This window comes from Anabrus simplex, chromosome X (genome assembly GCF_040414725.1).
Source record: "Anabrus simplex isolate iqAnaSimp1 chromosome X, ASM4041472v1, whole genome shotgun sequence".
NCBI lineage: Eukaryota > Metazoa > Arthropoda > Insecta > Orthoptera > Tettigoniidae > Anabrus > Anabrus simplex.
Window position 1 is genome coordinate 212319351 of NC_090279.1, and position 26641 is coordinate 212345991.

At 38.0% G+C, this 26641-nt stretch overlaps 1 protein-coding gene across 1 annotated transcript; it reads right to left on the reverse strand.

The window, feature by feature from the left end:
• Nucleotides 1-1261: 1261 nt before the first annotated feature.
• On the reverse strand, nucleotides 1262-26641 carry Gos28 (golgi SNAP receptor complex member Gos28). The gene is made up of 6 exons (XM_067159169.2): nucleotides 26606-26641; nucleotides 26003-26108; nucleotides 19891-19969; nucleotides 14020-14213; nucleotides 11364-11435; nucleotides 1262-4236 (listed from the first exon to the last, which is right to left on the reverse strand). The coding sequence occupies exons 1-6, from the start codon at nucleotides 26637-26639 to the stop codon at nucleotides 3999-4001; spliced, it is 723 nt and encodes a 240-aa protein (XP_067015270.2). The 5' UTR covers nucleotides 26640-26641; the 3' UTR covers nucleotides 1262-3998.

Genomic DNA, 26641 nt, shown 5'->3' on the forward strand with positions numbered 1-26641 from the left:
ACACACACACACAACTGACATTGAAATCTGGGATGAACTATGTGTAAAATTTGAAAAATAAATAAATTGGGCTCTAAATTCTTAGCATCTGGAGTATGCTCATCATCCAGACTCTTTCTTGCATTAATATTCATAGAATTGTTAGTTCCATCACTGCTAATCTTTACAAGTTCAATTGCAAAACAGGAACGGGAAAATGTTGATTTTGTAGTCAGATCATCAATCACCAAATCTACTTGAGTATGCATGCCACTGGACGACACTGTAAATAACCACCAGCTGACGCAGAACTGCTAGATGGTGTTTCCACATCAACCAACATAAATAACATGTTCCTGTAGTCATCATCATCATCATCATCATCATCAATGTCCCACTCCAGTCACCCAGGTGTGGTTGATGACAAAGGCTGAAGATGGCCAGCCAAAGCCAAAACTAGTCCCTAGTTTAGTAATGTAATTAAAAATATTGCATATTATAGTATTGTAAAGGTGGACCATTACAACATTAAGTTAATAATTATTATTGTGATCACAATTCAATACAGATCAAAACTATGATGTTTATATCTATCCTACGATCTCAGCGATGTCCATCGTTGACAGCCTTAACAAAAGAAACCTAAATATCTCCATTATTATAGCTTATACAGTACAAGTTTCAACAGAAATAATATGTCTGGATATATCTAGGTGATTTCCGACAAAAGAGTAGCGTTACAAAAATGTTGCAATGTTTGGGCTGGGAAGACTTGGGAGAAAGGAGACGAGCTGCTCGACTAAGTAGTATGTTCCGAGCTGTCAGTGGAATGACATCAGTAGACGAATAAGTTTGAGTGGTGTCTTTAAAAGTAGGAAAGATCACAATATGAAGATAAAGTTGGAATTCAAGAGGACAAATTGGGGCAAATATTTGTTTATAGGAGGCGGAGTTAGGGATTGGAATAGCTTACCAAAGGAGATGTTCAATAAATTTCCAATTTCTTTGCAATCATTTAAGAAAAGGCTAGGAAAACAACAGATAGGGAATCTGCCACCTGGGCGACTGCCCTAAATGCAGATCAGTAGTGATTGATTGAGTGATCATACAAAATGCTAAAATGCTATGTAATCGGAGATTTTGGTGTGCACAGAACAGTTCTAAAATTATCATAGTATAAAAAAAATGATTTAAGATAAATTCATCTATAGTGCAGTGAAACCCGTATGCAACAGAATCTCAATGGTAGCACGTTTCTTTACTGCTATGCACAGGTTTCTATTGAGAACAAGATACATTGCACTCGGGTACTGTGTACTGGGGTTCTGAGATGTTTTCTAGTCAACTTACTGAATTTTTTAATATTAAAAACATTTCTTAGTAAACAAAGTAGGGGTTCCCATACTACGAAAAATGTAAAATTAAGCAATTTCCTCGATTGTGCCGAAAGTTGAAGGGCTAAAGGGCCCGCAAAGGTTTCAAACTGTGAGCCTTGGATAGCTCTATCAAACTAAAAAAACAAATTTCAAAATTCACTTCCGACCTAAATGCGGTTCCGGAATAAATAACGAATATATTCTCATACTTCATTATATTTTATTTACCTAACATTCGTAGCTCGTATCCCTAGGATGTTTTCAACATTAAGTTGCTTGGCCTGAAGGGCTAGAACTGTGGATTTTCACAATTTGCCTCACGTCACACTGGCACAGAAAGGTCTTACGGTGACCATGGGATGGGAAAGGGCTAGGACTGGGAAGGAAGTGACCGTGGCCTTAATTAAGGTACAGCCCCAGCATTTGCCTGGTGAGAAAATTGGAAATCAGAGGGAAAACCATCTTCAGGGCTGCCGATAGTGGGGTTCGAACCCATTATCTCTCCAATGCAAGTTGACAGCTATATGAACCGAATTGTGCAGCCACTTGCTTGGTATATTGTGGACCTCTTGTGATAAACAACATACTGTACTACTGTAAGCTATAATCCTGCCTACTTTATTAATTCTTACACAAGAGAGAGACTACAATAAATATTGTTTTCACTGCTTTTCATGGTCTCATTGAAGTTATATTTCTCGCAACAATTACAATTTGTTAAACATACAGTTATTGATTTCCGGACATAGTGTAACTTATAGGATTGCTTGCTTTTCTTAATGTAAAACTTGTAAACAATTCAACTCTTATCATGAACGAAAAATTACACAGCTAAACTTGTATGATATTTTCCGTTTTATACTGGGATATGTTTCTGCTTCTGCCCCGGGCAGTTTACGCTAAGTACACGTATTTTTGTATATATTTTAGTGTTAATCTCACGGGACCATGGAATAGTTCCATTACTACCAGGTTTCCGCTATGTACAGGTTCTGTTGTAAACAGGTTTCACTCTATAAGAAATAGCCCTAAGTGAGTTAAGGGACACACTGTTCACTGTACTCCATCACTTGTATGGAGTCGCAAGTTCTTCCTCCACAAGATAGCTGCCCTTAGATTTCTCATTTATAATTAATAAAAAATATATATATATGTGATGTCATAATGGACAGGCAAAACTTGAACCGAATTTATTTTTGATTCTTTTATAACTACTGTAATCTGAAAGAAAAGCGAAGTACGAGACAAAAATTTTGAAGTGTTTGGACAAAATTCTTATTTTATTTAAAGAGATCCTGCTTCTATTGGGTTATTTATTGTCACTAATTTATTTACCCACTTCATGCAATAGTTTTTTCATAATTAATACACCGTTTGACAGAAATTTTATGTCATTAACCCCTTCCCAGCGTCAACCGCTTATAAGCGTCGAGGTAATTATTTGAAAGTTGCGTGAACTGCGTATAAGCGTCATCCAAGTTTGTGTGTTTATCAGAGACTGTGTCAACCGCTTATAAGCATCAGATATTTCTGACATCTATTGGCCTTATTTTGCATCAAAGTACTACATTTTATTTCCATGGAATATTATATTCTATGCAGAATTCATGAGGCTGTGAACACAGGTTTTCCATGTGGTCAGCAATCTAAGGAATATGGCTTCAAAACAAGAGCTGAAAGGTTTCCATCTGTTCAATACTTATTTGTCTTGCACCGAATGTTAACAACATGCTCTTATTTCATAAATTTTATCTATTATTATTCATGTCTTGGCTTAACTTTATGATTTTGACTGATTATGGTCTTTAGCAAGACCGAAACTAGTTTCAAATATATGTAACTTTTTTTTGTAGGTTACAATAAATAGTACTGAATAGGTGGAAATTTATTATCTACAGCAATATAGCTTCCACGCTAAAACCCGTGAGTGTAAACAAACAAAGTAATTTAGCAGTGACATTGAGCGAATGCTCTTGCTTTGCGATGAAAGTGAAGACGAAAGTGACAAGTATTCTTCCAAACTGAGTGATGAATTCTATGATGACAGACATGAATGTGCAGAAATTGAAGATGTTCAGACTGACTGGGTTATTGTGTTTGGAGGGCCGCGCAATAGATTCTACTTTACCGGCAATAGTGGGATTCGTGCTAACTTTGGGGATAATCCTGAACAATTGACAATACTCGAACATTTTGTTAGTGATGAAAAATTATCTGAAATAAAAAATGTGTATATATATATCCAACATGAGGAAAATGAATGCTCTGTTAAAGAGTTAATTAACTTAACAGTACAAATAAGTTCTTGAATAGCAACAATTGAAACAAAACTGAGAAATGTTGTATCGAGTTGTTCTGTTCATTGTAAGCAGAGCAGTGTTCGTTTAGCTTATTATCAGTCTGAAATGCTCATCTGACCTGGTTTAGTTTACCTCAAAGTAACCATTCATTATATACAAAACATTTTTACTTTGTTCCAAAGTGATTATAACCAAAGTATTTCTGTCTGTCGGGAGACATTCATATCTGTGGTATATCCACCACATACCCCTCTCGTTCAGCTGCTCTGTGGCAGCGACAACGTGTCCCTTGGGCCGCTGCCCAACTGGCACTTACAGCGAGTCCTAACTTGTTAGCCATAGGCTAGTGGAAGGCATACATCAGGAGAAGAATGGTGCAGATACCGACGACAAGACCAAGAATTATAGAGTCCCTGCGTTTGCGGAAGTTGATCCTCTGGAGCAGACTGTTGACAACGGGGAAGCGGTTCGAGATGTCATTGATCTTGGTCTGGAGACGCTTGAACGTGAGTCGCTGCGACACTAAGTGCTCTCGGGTGTCGACAGCGATGCTGATCTGATCGTCGAGAAGGCGATCTGAGCTAGAAACAAAAAGCATATCTGTAAAATAAAAGTCTGCAAATTTATTTTTGTTATGAATATTACAGGTTCCCCCAATTACAATCGTCACTACTGTTTGAATATCTATATAAATAAAACTGTATGGAGTTCGCAGTCTGTAAATTAATTTATTTTTTCAGTTTTTTGAGATGTTTATCAATTTTCATCTCAAGATTGTATCAGTGGTGGTTGTTCCACCATGAGGGGGGGAACTACTGAATAGATCTAGAGCAATTTTCATATTTACAGTCTAATGATCCATGAGCAGGTTTTGATATGCATATGGTTAAATAATCACTGAACAGACAGTGGATCTGTAGGAAAACCAAGAAAGTTCTTTAATGATTTCTAATTTACTATAGATAGATGACATTTTACTTAAGTCTAAAGGGCTCCCAAGAGGCAAGAAATTAAAGCAGAAAACAGAAGTAGAGGAGAAATACAGTAACAATTATAGCAAATGTCAGAAAACAAGTCACAGAGTGAAATAAAGGGCTACACTCTGCAGTACTATTCAAATATTAACAGCCACGCTTAGAACTATTCAAATACAACTGTCACCTCCAATGGTATTTTGCAAGTATCCCGCAGAATGGCAGCTTGATGCTTCTCTCACTTACTACTCAATGAGTTTACACGAATGATGACGACAATGGTGTTACGTTACTTCCTTGCCACAGCAACCAGTAGACTTGCTGTCGATCTGTGAGCAGAACATAAAACCGACAGAAAACAGCAATTTTCTCCATCGCTTGAAGAGTAAGCAAAATTATGTACAGAACAAAAATGATTTAATCTTAAGGGACGTTTCACCAACACAGAGCTCTAATCTGCTAGCGACATTGTGGCTGTTCCCTCTCATATTTACATTTGGTCTTGAAAAATGATGAGAGCCAAGGATCTAAGCTATTCACTGGCGTAAATCTTGCTCGATTTTGTTGCACATGCGTATCACATACATGGCTCTTGAGTCACTTAAAGGTTGCTTACCTGAGAGAAGGTTATAACATCATTACATTTGTTCTAACTTGCTTTCTGCTGTCAATAGATGACATGACATGGTATATACCGCCTTGTTATACCTGTATGGATTTTTAATTTCTACTGGTATATGAGTTTTATAGCATATATATTATTATGATATTCTCTCTGCTAAAGACTGTTTCTTACAGTCATAAGGACCAGTCGTAAGAAAAGAAAAAAAAGACGAAAGTTCGCTAAGGAGTGCGCAAATTGAAAATGTACTGGAAAATAGTGAAAGTGATTATTCTACAAAAGAAACATTGCATAGAGATTACAATAGTGGTTCAGAATTTGCAGGTTCGAATTCTAGTTTGAATCTCAGTTCGCTGTCAATGACAGATGAAAGTTCGATTTCAAGGCATGTTGAAAGTGAAAATGAAGATGGCAGTGGATTAAAACTTAACATTAACACTCAACATGCCAAAGTCTTTTGTTGTCATGTCACTTGTTGGTTTGCTGGACGCGAATAAATTACTGAAGTAATAACCGTGTTTATGTAAAAATTCTTACTACTGTCATGAAACAAACTCTTAAAAAAAAGTGTTGAATATGCATTAAAACTGTTAAATAACAATATCTGACGCATTAAATTAATTCTACTTTGGAAACACAGTGGTAAACATTGATGATTGCAGTTAAAAGTCCCGTTTGTTATACTAAGAATGGTGCATTTGACGAAATACTGATGGATTGGGAACACATCTTAAAACAAACATCTCGTCACCATAAGACCTATTTGTGTCAGTGCGACGTAAAGCAACTAGCAAAAAAAAAAAAAAAAAAAAAAAAAAAACCCCATCGAATTTGCAGCTAAATCATTTACCTTTTCCAACAACAAATCAATTATATTGGAATTATGAATTTACTCATTCAGGACAAATATTTCAGGTTCAGGAATCCAAATCTATATCACCTGATAGCCTAGCAGGCATCAATATTTGTAAGAAAGACAAAGTCTCTCATGATGCATTGGCACTGCCGGAGTCTTCAAGTAACCTGTGCAGCGGCATTGCCCTGGCCAGAGAGAAGGCATTACCTTCTAGGTGGTCCGCCCCTCCTCTTCGGAGAGGGGAATGAAAATTTTAATGATGATGATGATGATGATGATGATGATGATGCTTGCATGCGTCTTGGTAGGTGTACTAGTTACCAACTGACGAGCCCAAATTGACACACTGGGGCGAATCGCTGCCAGCCAAGAATGAGTTAACTGGAAAACATATAATTTCTAATAATGGACCAATTATATTGTGTACTAGAGTTAATTTGTGTACTAGAGTTAATAATGTACAGTCTGCAAAAAAGTTCAGTTCAGGGAGTTTCAAAGCCAGGACCATTGCTGACAAGCTGCTCGAGGGAATGTCCATGTCATGAGAAGCCCAGAATACCATACGATTTGGAGAGCAACAGAAATGAGAATTCAACTGAGAGGCCGAGGAAGACTTAGTCAAAACTGAATGTTCTTGGTAAATAAAGACCTGTGGGAAACCCAACTAAATCCAACAATAACACGAGACAGGAGGAACAGGCAAATTCAAAGTAGGAATGAAACAGGAGGAGGAGAAAAAGAGGCATTTTCATGCGTTAAACCAGTTGACATAAAAACTAATCACCCAAGTATGGTAAAGTAGAATGCGAACAAAGATAATAGGCAGAGAAAAAATTAATAACTCTTCATGAATGTACCAGTACACACGCAGTTCAGTTATTTACAGAAATAATAATGTTTGTCCAACCCTTGTCCCGTTTCTCTACGGAGTCGGGTATGAGGTGAGATGAATAGGTCGCGGCGGGTTCTTATGACCGGATGTCCTTCCTGACGTCAACCTCATTTCAGGTGTTAATGAGATGAAATGAAAGACGTGATATATGATAGTAGGAAGAGAGAGGGTGAAACCTGGTGCCGGCACACAACCTACTCCTGTCGAATAGCACCGTGGGGTCTGTTCAAAGCTTTAACGTCCCCACGTAATGGATGAATCACCGTCAGCAACGTCATACGCCCTTACTCCATATGAGCACTGCGTAGAGGTTTGGAATTTAATTCAGGCTTTTGCCAAGTTAATCTTGTGATCAGAAATTGTATACCACCACCTCCCCTACCCTCTGGCCAACATCCTGATGGTGAAATTCTTTCGACCAACAGGACTCGAACCGGCTAACCATGGTGTCAGACCGTTTAGACTTCAACGCCGTAATGATCATGGCCACCAGGCGGGCTGGTAATAATAATAAAAATAATAATATATGGTTCATGTCTGTGGGTTACTGTAGTCACGTCCTAGTTCGTGAACCATGGGCAACGGCTGAGTGGCCTAGTAAGTGGTCCTGAGAGTTGGGATACCAGTTGCTATGGAATGGGAGTGGGCATCTCGGACATATTCTGAGTCGTGGCCCTCCTAGTGCTCAGGCGGCTAGGACTATACAATTCACCGGTGGTCCATAACCCGTTAGAGGAGAGATCCTCACTTGGACTATGTGCAAGTAGGGCAGCATCCTGCTTCATGAATTTACAGAGTTCAGAACACTTTAAGCAAGCCTCGGACCTATGGGAGTAATGGAGTCCCACTCCCATTTGACAGGCGAGGGACTCCTTGGAAACAACTTGGCGAACAAAATGGAATTCGATGGGGAGCTATCAATATTAATGGGGCTTATGGAAGAAAGAAGGTAGAACTGGCTGAGTCAGCAAAGAGGATGAATCTGGATGTGCTAGGAGTAAGTGATATTCGGGTAAGGGGAGATAATGAGGAAGAGATAGGAGATTATAAAAGTGTACTTGACGGGTGTCAGAAAGGGAAGGGTAGAGTCTGGGGTAGGCCACTTTATCAGGAACACCATTGCACGCAACATAGTTTCTGTTAGGCACGTAAATGAGCGAATGATGTGGGTAGATTTGTCAGTGGGAGGAATTAGGACAAGAATTGTGTGCGTGTATTCACCATGTGAGGGTGCAGATGAGGATGAAGTTGACAAGTTTTATGAAGCATTGAGTGACATCGTGGTCAGGGTCAACAGCAAGGATATAATAGTGCTAATGGGCTATTTCAATGCGAGAGTTGGGAATAGAACTGAAGGATACGAAAGGGTGATTGGTAAATATGGGGAAGATATGGAAGCTAATGGGAATGGACTTCTGTGCTAGTATGGGTTTAGCTGTTACGAATACATTCTTCAAGCATAAGGCTATTCACCGCTACTCATGGGAGGCTAGGGATACCAGATCCATAATAGACTATATCTTAACAGACTTTGAATTCAGGAAATCTGTTAGGAATGTATGAGTTTTCCGCGGATTTTTTGATGATACAGACCACTATCTGATCTGTAGTGAATTAAGTATCTCTGGGCCTAGGGTAGAGAAAGTGAAATCTGTCTGCAAACGAATAGGGGTAGAAAATCTCCAGGACGAGGAAATTAGACAGAAGTACATGGATATGATTAGTGAGAAGTTTCGAACAGTAGACAGTAAGCAGGTTCAGGATATAGAAAGTGAATGGGTGGCATACAGGGATGTTGTAGTAGAAACAACAAGGGAATGCCTAGGAACAACTGTGTGTAAAGATGGGAAAAGGCGAACAGCTCGGTGGAATGATGAAGTGAGAGCAGCTTGTAAACGTAAAAAGAAGGCTTATCAGAAATGGCACCAAACAAGGGCCGAGGCAGACAGGGATTGGTACGTAGATGAAAGAAACAGAGCGAAACAAATAGTTGTTGAATCCAAAAAGAAGTCATGGGAAGATTTTGGTAATAACCTGGAAAGGCTAGGTCAAGCAGCAGGGAAACCTTTCTGGACAGTAATAAAGAATCTTAGGAAGGGAGGGAAAAAGGAAATGAACGGTGTTTTGAGTAATTCAGGTGAACTCATAATAGATCCCAGGGAATCACTGGAGAGGTGGAGGGAATATTTTGAACATCATCTCAATATAAAAGGAAATCATCATGGTGGTGTTGCAAACAGCCAAGCTCATGGGGAGGAGGAAAATTATGTTGGTGAAATTATGCTTGAGGAAGTGGAAAGGATAGTAAATAAACTCCATTGTCATAAGGCAGCAGGAATAGATGAAATTAGACCTGAAATGGTGAAGTATAGTGGGAAGGCAGGGATGAAATGGCTTCACAGAGTAGTAAAATTAGCGTGGAGTGTTGGTAAGGTACCTTCAGATTGGACAAAAGCAGTAATTGCACCTATATATAAGCAAGGGAACAGGAAGGATTGCAACAACTATCGAGGTATCTCATTGATTAGTATACCAGGCAAAGTATTCACTGGCATCTTGGAAGGGAGGGTGCGATCAGTCGTTGAGATGAAGTTGGATGAAAACCAGTGTGGTTTCAGACCACAGAGAGGCTGTCAGGATCAGATTTTCAGTATGCGCCAGGTAATTGAAAAATGCTACGAGAGGAATAGGCAGTTGTGTTTATGTTTCGTAGATCTAGAGAAAGCATATGACAGAGTACCGAGGGAAAAGATGTTCACTATACTGGGGGACTATGGAATTAAAGGTAGATTATTAAAATCAATCAAAGGCATTTATGTTGACAATTGGGCTTCAGTGAGAATTGATGGTAGAATGAGTTCTTGGTTCAGGGTATGTACAGGGGTTAGACAAGGCTGTAATCTTTCACCTTTGCTGTTCGCAGTTTACATGGATCATCTGCTGAAAGGTATAAAATGGCAGGGAGGGATTCAGTTAGGTGGAAATATAGTAAGCACTTTGGCCTATGCTGACGACTTGGTCTTAATGGCAGACTGTGCCGAAAGCCTGCAGTCTAATATCTTGGAACTTGAAAATAGGTGCAATGAGTATGGTATGAAAATTAGCCTCTCGAAGACTAAATTGATGTCAGTAGGTAAGAAATTCAACAGAATTGAATGTCAGATTGGTGATACAAAGCTAGAACAGGTCGATAGTTTCAAGTATTTAGGTTGTGTGTTCTCCCAGGAAGGTAATATAGTGAGATTGAATCAAGGTGTTGTAAAGCTAATGCAGTGAGCTCGCAGTTGCGATCAGCAGTATTCTGTAAGAAGGAAGTCAGCTCCCAGACGAAACTATCTTTACATCGGCCTGTTTTCAGACCAAGTTTGCTTTACGGGTGCGAGAGCTGGGTGAACTCAGGATATCTTATTCATAAGTTAGAAGTAACAGACATGAAAGTAGCAAGAATGATTGTTGGTACAAACAGGTGGGAACAATGGCAGGAGGGTACTCGGAATGAGGAGATAAAGGTTCATTTAGGAATGAACTCGATGGATGAAGCTGTACGCATAAACCGGCTTCGGCGGTGGGGTCATGTGAGGCGAATGGAGGAGGATAGGTTACCTAGGAGAATAATGGACTCTGTTATGGAGGGTAAGAGAAGTAGAGGGAGACCAAGACGACGATGGTTAGACTCGGTTTCTAACGATTTAAAGATAAGAGGTATAGAACTAAATGAGGCCACAACACTAGTTGCAAATCGAGGATTGTGGCGACGTTTAGTAAATTCTCAGAGGCTTGCAGACTGAACGCTGAAAGGCATAACAGTCTATACTGATAATGTATGTATGTATGTATGTATGTATAATAATAATAATAATAATAATAAGTGGTCAGAAGAAAGAAAACAGGCACACAGTGAAAGAATGAAGGCAATATGGTCTGTTAGAAAGACGGATCATAAATGTAATGCGTGATCCAACAGGGTTCATACGCAAATAATAATAATAATAATAATAATAATAATAATAACTCAACTGCCATGTGTAGGAATCGTAATTTTAAACTACGGCCTTTCTGTTAACACTCTTCCAGATGGCAGAGTAAGCCGATTCTCAGTTGGTGGTCTATAACTGAGTTTTAATTATGTGGGAGAGATTATTTACATGCTGACAGCATACAACATGGAGAATCAAATATACTTTTTACCATCATTCTTAAATCCGACTACCTCTGCCGGGTTCTAACCCGTGGTCTTGGGATTTAGAGGCTGACACTCTATCACTGATCCACAGAGGCAGCAAGTAATTTCCAGAAACTTTATAATAATTCTTGCTATAGTCTGAGAGGCAACACTGTCAAAAAGTTTTAAAGGAAAGACTCACCTGCGAATGTGCTCATTTTCCTTAAGATACAAGTCCATTCTCCTGTTGAGGCCTGATGATGTCTTGAAATTGCTGCAGGAAACAAAACAAGACATTTTAGTTGTTAGCTGCTAAAGCAAAAGCAGCATAAACTGTCCTAGACTATGTAGTTCTTGATTTATTTTTTAATGAGTTATGTTTTGAGTCCTTACAAGATCAAAGATAGTATTAAGAATGTCATACACATTTACGCAGCAACAAAAATCTCTATTAAATATTATACACACTACGCCCTGAACACATTAGTAAAACTTCGTGACGAGGTTGAAAACATTAGTCAAAGTACGTTCCAAGAATAGAAATCTACAACTCAGCTCTATTATATTTCTTTGCTTTTGCTCTTTCAATGATCCATATTGAAAACAAATTAACATCTCAATGCTTTCCCCTAAACATTATTCTGTTCACACTTGTTTCAGCTGAACTGAATTCAAGAAGATTCTTCAAGTCTTAGTATTTTAAGCGTTTCACCTGGTCTTTTGTGAAGTGCATTCTTCAAATTGGAAGAAAACGTTCAGAACTTACCTAAGACATGTGCTTGTGTGATGAGTGTTTATCGTTCAACTTTTTGTCTTAACCGAATATCGCCAACACTTGCTTGTTTCATATACTTCAAATTTTATCTATTAGAATTCATGTCTCGCCTTAACTTGAATCATTTTGACTGTTGGTGGTCCTAGCAAGATCAAAACTAGTTTCAATTACATATAACTTTTCTGTTTAGGTTACAATAAACAGTACGCCCCAAAAACCAACACAACTAAAAGAAGTTACCATAAATGGTATTAAAATAAAAATAGTAACTCAATTTAAATATCTTGGAGAAGTCATAACACATAACCTAAATGCAAAAATCTCTATCCAAACAAGAACAAATAGATTAGCTAAAGCACAAAAATTAACATGGGATATGGGATATCTACAAAAGGAAATGTCTATCAACAAATGCAAAAATACAACACTACAACACAGTTATAAAATTAAATTAACACCTCTTAACTGTAAAACATTAATACATTTTATCACAACGCGTGCTCAAAAAAAAAAAAAAAATTTTAATTCAAAATTATTTTTCTACTTCATTACAGATATTCTTAAGATCCCTCCCAAAGACCAAGCAACACATCAACGGGAACAATTTTCACACAAGACTGTATCAAGTGTCTAGGATGTTTCTTCCCAATTAAGCAGCAGCCTAAAACTATGAAACAGCTAAATATTATACTCTTGTCAATTCCTTGACGTTACATGAGACCTAAAGTCAAGACGCTAACAGTCTCATTCACAACGTTTTTGACCAGTCTACCTACAACAATTGGCTTTTGAATCTCCACTTGTGCATGACAACACATTTAAATATTAGTTACGTCAAGAACATGAAAATAAAAATCGTGGGTCAAACAAGCTCCAGTTTTAATATCACCCCTTCTCAAGAAAAAAGAAGATCCGTTTCATTTTATTTTTAGTTTTGAACATTTTAAGTTAACCAGAATAGAACTGCCAAGTTAAAACACAATTAATTTAAATTTATATTTTCAATCTTGACCAACCTACAATCAGTTCAAATCTCCACTTATTGTTGACGACACATCCTGTCACCAGACACGATACGTCAAGAACTTAATATGATATAGGGGTCACATAAACCCCGATATGCAATCCTCTTCACCGAAAAGAAGATCCATTTTAGTTTTTGGACATTTTCCATATTAGATAGATTAGGACCAAAGAACTTTACTGTATTGACTTATGTTTGTATATATTGTATATAATGTATATGTTGTATATAGTGTATATATTGGTATGTTTATATTGGTTAAAAAGGTCCCAAACCTTGACCTAAAGGTTGTTTACAGGCTGAAGATGCCCAAAATAATGGGTGAAACATGTACCTGACCAAATAAGTCTACATAAAATCATGTAGATAATAACCACATTAAACGTGGAAAGTATTGAATAGGTGGTTTTTTATTAAATTATCCTTGATATCTATGCCTAACGTCTTCTTCAATACGGAACAATAATGAGAGTTGTTACTTGTAATTGTAACGATAGTGGGATTCGAACCTACTATCTCCCGGATGCAAGCTCACAGCCACGCGCCTCTACGCGCACGGCCAACTCGCCCGGTGAGATATATTCTTATCACGGACCTCTCCTTTGATATCTCCCCAAACCGACTCAGTGTGATTGAGATCTGGATGATATGTTTCATATGTTCACTCATGATATAAACACTTTCATGTGCCTAGCCTCGCAGTGGTCTCCCAGATTTAGAAGAGGACCTAGAAGCCATGCTCGTCACTTCAGTAATTTCAACTTAGCCCGCACGTAACAACAACAGCCGCTTGAGAGACGTTTTCACTTCAGCGCTAGCCTGGCGACCGGACCTGCTGTAGGAGTGGGGGAACGATAGCTCCCACCACTGCATGCGCAACCATTTCTCGCGCAGGACGCTTTCAACCAAAACGGACTATAGTCTTTATCCCCTATTTTTATCTTTCCTCCTTCCCACACCGACCTGTCATTGTTTTGATCCTATTATGTGTTCTTTTTCCCCAAAAAGTATCTTAAAGATCTGAGTGGGATAACGTGCAAATAGGCTTTGAGAACTCACTCGATATCCTTGCGTACACTCTTCAATAGATCCTCCCTTTCACGGCGAGCTCTGTAGTTGGCTTGAGTCTTGCGAAATTCCTGGTTGTAATCCTGCAGGATCTCTCTGTGCCTCTGCATCGTGTGAAGGAGCGCAGAGCTGGTGGGGGTCTGTGAGGAAGAAACTTCACCCATCTTTTCGTTCAGCGAAGACAGCTGCAAGAGAAAACACACAGATTAACAGGTGTCTTCTGAAGACAATGGAATGGTTGCCATTAGGGGCTCATGAGTTGTTGTTTTGAAAAACCCAGTTGTCAGCCAGAACACTGCTTAGACAAAACTATTTTACCTAGAAGAAAAGAAACCAAAATCACAATCTTAAATGCTAGTATGAAATTTCACTAAGGTATAATGACATTTCAGTTTAATTATATTAATAATAATAATAATAATAATAATAATAATAATAATAATAATAATAATAATAATAATAATAAACACATACACAAAAATACAAATAATAATCATCATTAGAGGTGTTTATTTGCTAGTGATTTAATGTCGTACTAACTGATAGAATGGGATATGAGAATGTTCTGGGTCCCCATGGGTATGGCGATAGAAATGAAGATCGAGAGAAACTGTTGGACTTTTGTATAAGAAATAACCTGATAATAGAGAACACATGGTTTATGAAGAGGAATAGCCATAAGATCAGCTGATAGAGTTGGGATGGACAGTATGGAACACTCATCGATTTTATAACAGACCGAGAATGGGGAAAGTATATCATAAATACAAAGATAATCCCCAGTGAAAGTATGAAAGGTGATCAGAGATTTTTGACTGTGTAATTAAAACAAGTAAAAATCCCTAAAATTGTATTGAAGAAGAAACCAAAGATCAGGATTTGGGAATTGGAGGAGGAGGATAAAAGAACAGCATTCTATGATTGTATAAAAAGGAAGTTGCCTAATACAGAAATACGAAGTGGAGAAGAAGAGTGGGACAATTTAAGACAGACATTTGTGGAAGCAGCAATTGTGGAAGCAGCAATTGAGATATGCGTAAAAACAAAACCAAAGGTAAAGGGTAAGGAGACACGGTGGTGGACAGACAAAATAAAAAATAAATAAAAGAAAGGAACAAGGTATGTATGTATGTATGTATGTATGTATGTATGTATGTATGTATGTATGTATGTATGTATGTATGTTGGGTAATCAGCCCGAAGGCTGGTTTGATCCTCTGCAGCTCCGCCAACAGCTGTCATAAATAGCCTAGGCGTCACTAAAGAGGCGTACTAGGGAAACGAGGAGTGAGGTAGTTTCCCGTTGCTTTCCTCACCGAGCCAGCCGTTATTACATATCAGTCTGCCAAGCCCACTGAAATGTATGCACCAACCGACCCTATGAGCGATATTTTCACACCATTCATAACAGGGACTGGCTGCATAAGGAATGGTATTACTAGCATCACTCATACCTCAATCACTTTCATATTGACAAAGCCAAGGATGAGACTGAGACAGGTCAATGAAAGTAACAAATTTGATATAGCCCATACCAGAAGACATAGTGCACTGTAAATACTACATCTCGCCAGCAAAGGCATGGTAAAGAAAGAAATGGATAAGGAAAAGCAAAAAACGTATCAGAGGGATGAGAATAAGATAGAAAGGTTACATGTGGAATACAAAAGATTGAAACTACGAGTAAAGAGGAGTATCAAGGAAGAAAAGGAGAAACGTTGGGGAGAGTTTACCAACAAAATTGAGCAAGATAGTCTAGGAAATCAGGGTAATAAAATAGGAAAGAATAAACCAAGAAAAAATCAAGGTATTAGATAGAGAATAAAGATCCATAGTACATGAAGAAAAGGGTCTTCAGATGGCAAAGTATTTTGAAAAACTTTATAATGAGGATGACTGCTCGGAGGAAGGACGAGATAAGAAAATGGAAATGATAGATGGAGAAAAAGAAGAGAACCCAATAACATGGTTGGAACTTGAAAGGACAGTGAAAGCAATGACCAAAGGTAAAGCAAGTGGAAAAGACTACTTCAATGCTGATATGATTAAGGCAGCAGGAAGCATTGAACTACAGTGGCTATACAGAACCCTCAATGCCAATGGGAAGGATGAAAAGATACCTGAAGATTGGCAACAAGAAAGCATTGTACCGCTGTTCAAAAAAAGGAAATATGAAGAAATGTGAAAATTATGGAGATATAACCCAATTATCACATGGGCTAAAAATAATGGAGAAAGTCATAGACAAAAGACTGAGGGATATAACAAAATGGTGTTATGGCTTTTAGTGCCGGGAGTGTCCGAGGACATGTTTGGCTCGCCAGGTGCAGGTCTTTTGATTTGACGCCTGTAGGCGACCTGCGTGTCGTGATGAGAATGAAATGATGATGAAGACGACACATACACCCAGCCCCAGTGTCAGCGAAATTAACCAATGCTGGTTAAAATTCCCGACCCTGCCGGGAATCGAACCCGGGACCCCTGTGACCAAAGGCCAGCACGCTAACCATTTAACCATGGAGCCGGAGGGATATAACAGAAACACAGTTAGAGGAAGAACAATATGGGTTTAGACCGAATAGATCAACAATAGACTTGATATTTACAGGGCGAATGATAATGGAAAAACATCTGGAAAGGAACAAGGAAATCATCTTCGTATTTTTGGATTTGGAAAAAGCTTATGATACAGTTAAGAGAAAACATGTATGGGAATGCCTACTGGAAAAAAAATGTACCAAAATCATTAATTAAGAAGATAAAAATGTTGTATCATGAGAGTAAAAGCAGTGTACAAGTGGGGAGTGGTGACTGAAACATATTACACAGAGAAAAAAAAAAATCTCAAGCAAGGAAGTGCACTCTCGCCATTATTGTTATATTGATGGATGAAATCATAAAACATGTAAAACAGGGTATCACTAGTGATGAAGTGAATGCTTTGTTATTTGCAGATGATGTGGTGATTTTGGGAAAGGGAGAAAAGGAAGTACAAAGGAGACTGGACATTTGGAATAAAAATCTAAAGGAGTTTGGAATGGTAATTAGTAAAAAGAAAACTGAAGTCATGCACTGTGGAAAAGAGCAAAAGAGAAGCCAAGTGAACCTAGACAGAGAACAGTTGGAGAATGTAGAACAGTTTACATATCTGGGTAGCATTATTAATGGAAGTAATGAAATCAATCCCGAAATTTTTAACACACTAAGTAAAGGTACAAGTCAGAGAGCTTTTATGGGATGACAAAGTACCCAAGAGAACAAAATTAACATTATATAAACAGTATTTCATACCAATCGTAACATACGGACTAGAAACGGCTGGTAACTAATAAGAGACAAGATAGTAAGATCCAAGCAGCAGAAATTAAATTTTTAAGAACATTGGTTAAAAAGACAAGAAGAGATAGAATTCAAAATATTAAAATCAAAGAGGAGCTAAATACAGAACCGTTAGTACAGAAGATACAGAAAGCAAGACAGATGGTTTGGACATATAAAAGAATGGGAAAGGAACGGGTAGCAAGAAGGGAATTGGAAAGAGAAGTTAAGGGAAAGAGACCAGTTGGAAAACCGAGAAGAAGGTAGATGGATCAGATTTGGAAGGACATTAGAGAAGCTGGATAGGATGTAGCGGAAGTAATGGAGCAGGAAAAGTGGAAGGACAGAAAGGAGTGGAGGAGGCTTGTTAACCACAACTGGGCGACTGGAGTGGGACATTGATGATGATGATGATGATGATGATGATGATGATGATGATGATGATGACTCACACACTGAATGTTTTTGGCAATCCAAGGATCGAAAAGGGCTAGGATTAGGAAGCCAGCAGCTGTGATGTTAATTAAGGTACAGCCCCAGCATTTGCCTGGTGTGAACATGGAAAACCATGAGCATATTATAAAAGGGAGATCATATGTGTATCTGCTCCAAATGTTTAGCATACAGTACTTCCCAGCATGCTACAAACTCAAAATTGGGCATGTGGGTAGCTTGTATAGTGAAGACAATGTAAAAAATAAACATTTTAATAGGGAAGGGCTATGTCGATGGAAAATTACCATCCAACGTTGTTCACTCAATATTTTATTTTTACATTTTCATGCAAAGAATGGGTACACTGACAAGTAATGCTAATTTTTTTTTTGCTATTTGTTTTACGTCGCACCGACACAGATATGTCTTATGACGATGATGGGATAGGAAAGGCCTAGGAAGTGGAAGGAATCGGTCGTGGCCTTAATTAAAACAAGTAATGAATAAGGTATGGCATCCGATGTTTAATAATTCCTATGACTGCAAAGTGAAAAAAAAAGGATACATAGAAAGCAAAGAATTATTATATTTAAAAATGTGCTGCTGTGAGCTTGAATCCAGGAGATAGTGGGTTCGAGCCCCACTGTCGGCAGCCCTGAAGATGGTTTTCTGTGGTTTCCCATTTTCACAGTAGGCAAATGCTGGGGTTGTATCTTAATTAAAGCCACTTCTTTCCCACTCCTAGGCCTTTCCTATCCCATTATCGCCGTAAGACCTATCTGTGTCGGTGCAACGTAAAACAAACTGTAAAAAAAAAATTATTTTAAATTACGGCCCAAGCATACATTTTAATATATTTGTTAATTTTCAAAATCTTGTACAACATGTAACCCCTAATGATACACACATAATAAAATGCAATTTACAAGCAGAAGTCGACACAACACAAATTACAAAATTCTCCCATTTTCAAACCCTCATAAGTTTGTACCTAAGTGCCATAGTAGTGGTAACATTACCTTAAGCGTTGCAACTGATATTCAAGTTGCCAATTTTTCAGAACACTTGCTGCAAATTTTCAGTGATCAGTCATCGAGGCATTTGGCTGAATGATATTAGAAATAGAATCAACAAGGCTAAAGGTGCATTTACAATGCCGAGGCCGATCTGGAGATCTGGGGAGCTAAGCACCAACACTAACCCTTACATCTTCAATACAAATATCAATATTGTCCTGCTCTCCTGTGAAACCTGGAAGCCAAACAAACAACTGATCGGGAGCCTTTTGTGAACAGGAGTCTGAGGAACATTCTGAAGATATATATGGTGGCCGCATATCATGTCGAACGATGAGGTGTGGAGCACAACTAAACAAACACCCATCGTCACTGAGGTGGGCTGCAGGAAATGGAAGTGGATTGGATACATGAAAAAAAAGAGAACAACTTAGCAATTAACATTACACAACTGCTGTATTAAATTCGTTCAGAAATTCATCTAAAATCACTGACACGTTCCTAAAGTTACGAAGTATTCTAAGTTTGAAGACATTGTAATGTAAAGCTCGATATGGTTTTATACTGTGGATTTCCTTGAACTATATGTGCTACTTGTTAAGTATTTTCTAGCACTTGAAAGTAGCTATCTGCAAATAATATTGTACGACTTAAGTGGAGCAAATCATTCCCGAAGAACACTTAATCTTAATGAGAATAATATCTTTATAACACGTCTCGGAACAAAAAAAAAGTATGGATAAGAACAACTTACTTTAATAGAAGGGAAGAAGTTTGTTGAATGCAGAGATATTCGTAAAAGACATAATACGAACATCACCACCAGATATGCACTGGAAAGGAACCCACAAGGCACAACATGGCAGGCCAAAGAACACCTAGAGAAGGAGCATAGAGGAGGAACACCTGACCTGAGATCAAGGCCAAGGTGCAAACTAGAGTCCGATGGCAGAAGTTCCTCGATGCCCTACGCTCCGCAGAGGAGTCGCATGACCTAAGTCAAGTCATTTTGTAGAAGCCTTCAATTAGGTAGCTAGCAATATTGGAATATCAAGTGAATCACTAGAAAATATTTCTATTTTCAAGTACATACCTTACTGAGGAGCTGCTCGATTTCCTGAGCCATCGTCTCGAACATGTGTTCTCCACTGAGCAAAGGGACCGAGTCACTACTGGAATGAGAACAGACCCTTCAGACACAACAATTTGCAGTTCATATAAAGATCATAATAATGTATCTACCTTATTTATTTATTTATTTATCTATTTAGTATATGCCGACAGGACTACATACAAAATTAGGACAGTAAATACAAAGGTTTGCTCCAACATAGAGTACAGTACATGTTCGGAATGCATTCAGATACCATAATTTCTGAACGTGCAAGTGCTTACTGATTGTTGTCCAGAAATAGTTTTATGTAGCATACTGGAACAGTAATAAAATCACTTTATGTGTTATCAATGTCATATGGAAACCGAGATACAAATTAAAGCATTACTGGCAGTGAGTTCTATACATTTAGTTTGCAACTTGAAAATGTTTGTTCTGAAAATATAAAGATAAACCTGGACTGGGACAAAATGATGGAAGAGGAATGGTGGAAAGTGAGAGGAAGGAGGAGAAGTGCCATAAATGCCTCGACCCAGCAGGAGCTGGATAAGGGAAAAGTAATAAATAATAATAATGTTATTTGCTTTACGTCCCACTAACTACTTTTTTAAGGTCTTCGGAGACGCCGAGGTGCCGGAATTTAGTCCCGCAGGAGTTCTTTTACATGCCAGTAAATCTACTGACACGGGGCTGTCGTATTTGAGCACCTTCAAATACCACCGGACTGAGCCAGGATCGAACCTGCCAAGTTGGGGTTAGAAGGCCAGCGCCTTAACCGTCTGAGCCACTCAGCCCGGCAAGGGAAAAGTAGGATGATGATAGGCAATATAATCCATATATTTTGAAAGCAAGTGAAAACATTCAATATAATAGGTCTAGTTTGTTATGGCAGTTATGTTACCGAAATAATTATTACCTTGTATTACATAATTAAAAAGCGGGTTTTATTCCACCTAGTTCAATACACTAATTTTCAATCTTTAGGATTGAATTTTATATTAATCCTAAAGATTGAATAGGAATGTAGGGTGACCAGACGTCCCATATTTTCCTTAAGTGTCCCACTGTCACAACAAAATTCATATGGGATGCAAATTGTGCTGAATTTTACTAATCATCATAGGTTATAAATTACATGTTTCTGATCCGTATTGAATTGTAAGTACAATATAATTATTAAATTAATGTAGTAATGGTCCACCTTTCAATACTATATATGTAATATTCTAAATTACATTAATTAATTAGGGACTAGTTTCGGCCGGGGCTGGCCATCCTTCAGCCTTAATGTAAAACATCTAATAACTAAACAAATGTACATGCACACAATTGACATAAAACAAATGAAACAAATATATACAAATTGACATTAAAAAAACTGGGATGAAATTATGATTAAATTTGAAAATAAACTAGGTTCTAACTTCTCGAGTATGCTCATCATTGAGAATATTTCAAGTATAATTTATATACACTAATAACTCAATAGTAAATGGGAACTGGTAAAAGTTGATCCCGTAGCTCATCAACAAATCTGAATGGTGTTAGTCATAAGCAAGTCATTGGACACCGCTGTAAATAACCATTAGCTGACGGAGAACTGTTAGATGTTGTTTCATCATCAATCAAGGTAATCAAATGAGATGCTCTCGTGGTGCTTGTTTAAATCATGCTGAAATGATGTTGGACATTGTCAGGATGGCACATGAAGATGTAGTTAACACAGAAACATTGTGTCTGGTATAAAATTTGCAATTCATTGCGGTGCCCATGAAGTTATCCTGAATAAATTAGATAAAATTAAAATTAATGAATTGAATGAGAGAATGTGTTAGATGGCATAGGTGGACCATTACTACATTAATTTAATAATTATATTTTACTAATCATCCTGCATATTTTGAGATAGCATGTTTTTAAGTAACGTATAGCACAACCAAGTGGGGAGCAACTGTGGCCATACCCAAAGAGTAAAAAAAAATACATCCTTTGATGAAACCAAACTGAACAAGACACAAATTTTGAACTTGTTTGGTTGGTAGTACGTAATGCTTTCACACGACATGCAGTTCGTCCTTTCCGGTCTCTTTACGCACTGCCTATTGCTTCAGGGTGCTTGCGGCGTGTATAGGTTTGATTAGAGTCATAAGTTACAGTTACTTGATGGTTTTATAAAAGTGTCAAAATGAAAATGTGTTTTTACTGGTGAAATTAAAGCCGAGTTTCAATCTCTGCAATTAGAACAGCAAAGCATGAAATTGTTTTGCTCGTCGAGTGAAAGTACTTTTTCAATCTACCATGGTGGCCAATCTGTTTTTGTGCAAGACATTAAAACAATTAAATAACAACAATAAAATATTTATGAAATTTATAATGTAAAATATTTAATTATTGAAATATTTACTCAGTTACTAATGTAAGGGGAAAATATTAATTATTACACCAATAAATGGTTAAATGTATTTTTTTTTTTTGCTAGGGGCTTTACGTTGCACCGACACACATAGGTCTTATGGCGACGATGGGATAGGAAAGGCCTAGGAGTTGGAAGGAAGCGGCCGTGGCCTTAATTAAGGTACAGCCCCAGCATTTGCCTGGTGTGAAAATGGGAAACCACGGAAAACCATCTTCAGGGCTGCCGATAGTGGGATTCGAACCTACTATCTCCCGGTTGCAAGCTCACAGACGCGCGCCTCTACGCGCACGGCCAACTCGCCCGGTTAAATGTATTTTGATGTTTCTTTTAGAATGGATTCCAACAAAGAGGTACGATGATGATCTAACTGAAGTATAAACCAAGTACAGTATTTATGTTGTTACTGTATATCATAACCTACTTATTTTAACAGAATATTAATTTAAATCTGATATAAAAGCTATATAGATACAGTAATAACGAATGTTTACACAAAATGTCGATACATGTCAACTTTTAATTTGTGTCCCGTAATTTGATTTTGGAAATCTGGTCATCCTATAGTAGTGTATTGAACTAGGTGGAATAAAACTTTTTAATTGTGTACCCAAAAGATAGGTTAGAAATCTAACATGGGGGCTTTGGTTTGGTTTAATGACAAGAGTCGCATGGATGCAGGCTACAATGTGCGAGGGGTAAGCATAGCTTCCATGGCTGCGCCTATCTCAAGTCTCAAGGCCTGACAATAAACATCTATTCCGTCCGTGGTGAATCCTGTGGACTGAGGTGGTGTCGTGAAGTTTCAAAGCGGTAGTGTATTCATTTACTGTAAGTACTGCACAATGAACAGTTTAATAAGGAATATGCAGGAGCTCGCATTGTCTGTCACAACTAATGTTTGTAGCTAACAGTATAGTATGGCTACGTCCGCACCACAGATGGCTTGCTTAGCTCCTAGATGGAGGATAGTCACTTGGATGACTCAACCAAGCAAACGAACTCCCAAGAATGAACGGAAGTAGCCGCACGGAGCGCTCGTCTTGGCTCCCTGGGTAGTTGCTAAGCGTCTATCCTAGTGATCAAACCGGGCTGTTTTTCCAAGCTTCTAACCACGTAGAAATGTGAATTTGTTTTTGTACTTTACAAAACTTTTGTTAAATTTTGACTTGAAAATGGATGAGTTATTTGTATCAGCAATTTTTCACAATGCCATTACCCTCAAAAAGCTTCGGGAAGAGGTAGCGTAGGAAGTTGGCAAAGATTGTACGTACAAATCAATAGTGTATTTGTTTATTTATTTGTTTATCTATCTACATATTTATTTATTTATTTATTTATTTATTTATTTATTTATGCATTTGTGATACTGATTAATCTTTCTATCAACACTTGTCTGTTTGAAAATAAATGCGGCCATTATAGCATAGGATTTTGTTTTCTGGTAAAGGATAATCTCTCTGCCACGGTACAGCTCAATTTCCATTTACTTCGTGTACCCAACAAGAAGAAGAATGCAGGTAGAATAGTTCGTACTTCAAATTAGAATTCTCAGTAAGTAATGGTCTTCCTAACTTCGACAGAGATATTTTGAAGTCATTCTCATCTTGAAAGAAACTAACGCAGTTCCTAGCAGTGCGGCCACCACATATCTCATGTAAGCGCTTATCTATGCATCTAGCTAGACAAATGCCCATGGGGACGTACCCTATCTGTTACTCATGCCGTACCTACAAGCTACCACTACTTCTCGTCAAATGCAGATAGTAGGTTAAGACCATTGTAGCTAGTGACAAGGTGTGCCTGGAAGCAACTAAAGGGAGTCTGTGTGTGTAAGTTCCCAGTTTAGGCCTGTAGCATCTTCTCAGAGATGCGTGGTGCAGGTGTTTCAAGTTGACGTCGTATAAGCAGCCTACGCGTCTGTGAAGATGGGGGCCGTACATAAGACGAATTCTAATGCTAAAGACAGCACAAACATCTAGCCCCCGATTCAGCAGAATTGACTAATGAAAGTTAAAATCCCCAACCCGGCCGGGAATCGAATAAGGGACCTCTTGAACCGAAGGCCAACATGCTAACCATTTAGCCAGACTTCCTGTTTATATACTCATCACCATAATTTATACACTCAAGAGTACCTACTGCTGATGGATAACTGTACTTTTCTGGCCATTTTTATTTTGTAAGATCAAATTTAGTATCAGTTTGAGGGAATTTAATTCACAATGCAGCTTTAGCTGTAATGAGGTACATAACCTCAACAATATTTTTCAACACTGTTGTATGCCAAGTCCTTTAAGAACTGACATTAAAAAAATGGTTAAGACCTACTGGTCCTAAAATTTTTTTGATTCAAGTATATTCTTAACAGCACCATCTTTTGTTTTCATCTTCCTTTGTCCAAATAAATTCAAACTTGAAAAATGATATAGGCTAAACTTTTAAAGTTCTAAAAATGTAGGCCTACCAGTACATGTTCACATGTCTCCTGGAAAAAGAGATTGCACGAGGTCATTATTAATGAACTTGGTCATTTCTTTTGAATCTCTCGCTAGCGTTACTGTACATATTCATATCTGAGACAGCCAACAGCCATACTCACAGTGAGCAGATATTCATTAATCTTAAGAAGTAGAGTATTTGCTCAGAAAATGTAAGTATATACCAAATAAACAATACTTTAGTCCTGGAGACAAGACTTTCACATGTGCGGAACGACTGTCGTTCGTTTACACGCTCGCGGCCTTCTCGGGAAAGATGTTGTCAAGTGGTGCTCAATGCTGCCAACCTCTCTACTTAGGAACTGAGTGAGTAGTGCTTCGATAGGTGGTGATAGTGATTATCGCTACGCCATTGGTCTGGACTGGTTCTTGCCGTGCAGATGGTTAGGATAGGACCTGGACAAAACCAGTGATATATGGACAAGCAAAGCAGCCTTAGGGCCTCTATATTTGTGTGGAAACACGATTGGCTGGGACTGGTTCTTGCCGTGCGGACGGTCAGGATAGGACCTGGACAAGACCATTGGTCTGGACTGGTTCTTATTTAAAGACAAAAATTTCATGATGTTCCGTATTGAACTGTATCATAATTAAATTGAAATAACAAATAACGTTATTTGTTATTTCAATTTAATTGGACTGGTTCTTGATGTGCGAACAGTTAGGATAGGATCTGGACAAGACCTGTGATAAAGCAAAGGGGCGCTTTTATTGTGTTGGGGTTAGTAACAGATTATGATTATCATAATTGATGGAAATGAATCATGTGCCACTTTACGTTGGCCAATAGGAATGCAAGTAGCTACTCAGCAATCAAAATAGCATGTAATAGTCTTTATTAGGTTATAAAAGTAAATATAGTTCTTGGGACGGGATGGTGGGTTCCTGGACATCGCTATGAACACATGTCTCCTCTGAGATGCATTCCAAGTAAGATTTCATTAATTTCCACTTACTTAAAACATTAGAAAAATCTTGTTTCCAGGACTGGAGTTTTACCAATACTCATGCTTATTCATACTGTCCAATGTTTCGTAAAGCTAAATTCTACTGTAGTGATCCACAATAAAAATTCAAGTTTCTTCATAGGTACATGCTCTGCCTTTGTTTACATTCTGGCTAGAAACTTTCAAGGTTAGGATAACAAGTCTATTATATTAAACTTAAATTCCCATACCTGTCTGATTTATAGCCGGAATTTCCATGTCCTGTGCCCAGTTTACTGAAGGAAACCAATTTCAAGTCGATCTCGTTCTCAAGTTGGCGAGCTTGTTTTCGCAAATCTAGAAACAATCACAATATACAAAACATAGGTATTTTACAAGTGACTCAACAGCTCCAATTTACTCCACTTCAAAAGCCATACACAAACTGACGTAACACACCATTTAAACTCTCCGTATCTTCCTGATGACACTCAACTGTCTTAATTAGGGCATCCTTATTGTCCTCCAATTGTAAACTGGTCATATTACCATAAAAAGTGAGCAATTCATAAAATATAGTTTAAATGTTACTTCCAAAACTGAAGATCAAGAGGATTGTAATCATATCTGGTGAATAAAATGCACTTTTGGTTAAAATTGATGGCCCGGAACTTTGATGTGTCATAACCGTCCGAAACGTCATATTGTTACACTACCTTAAAAAAAGGAGAACAATCCTAGATTCTGCAAACAAACCAATGTTTCTATTGATATATTACGTTGGGAACCTGAACATGAAGTCTATATTAGAATTTAATCTAAAATACTTTTTTCTGAAGCGGTATTTTCCTCACCTTCCCATCCATTCAATCCCACAGTTGCTGCCATGT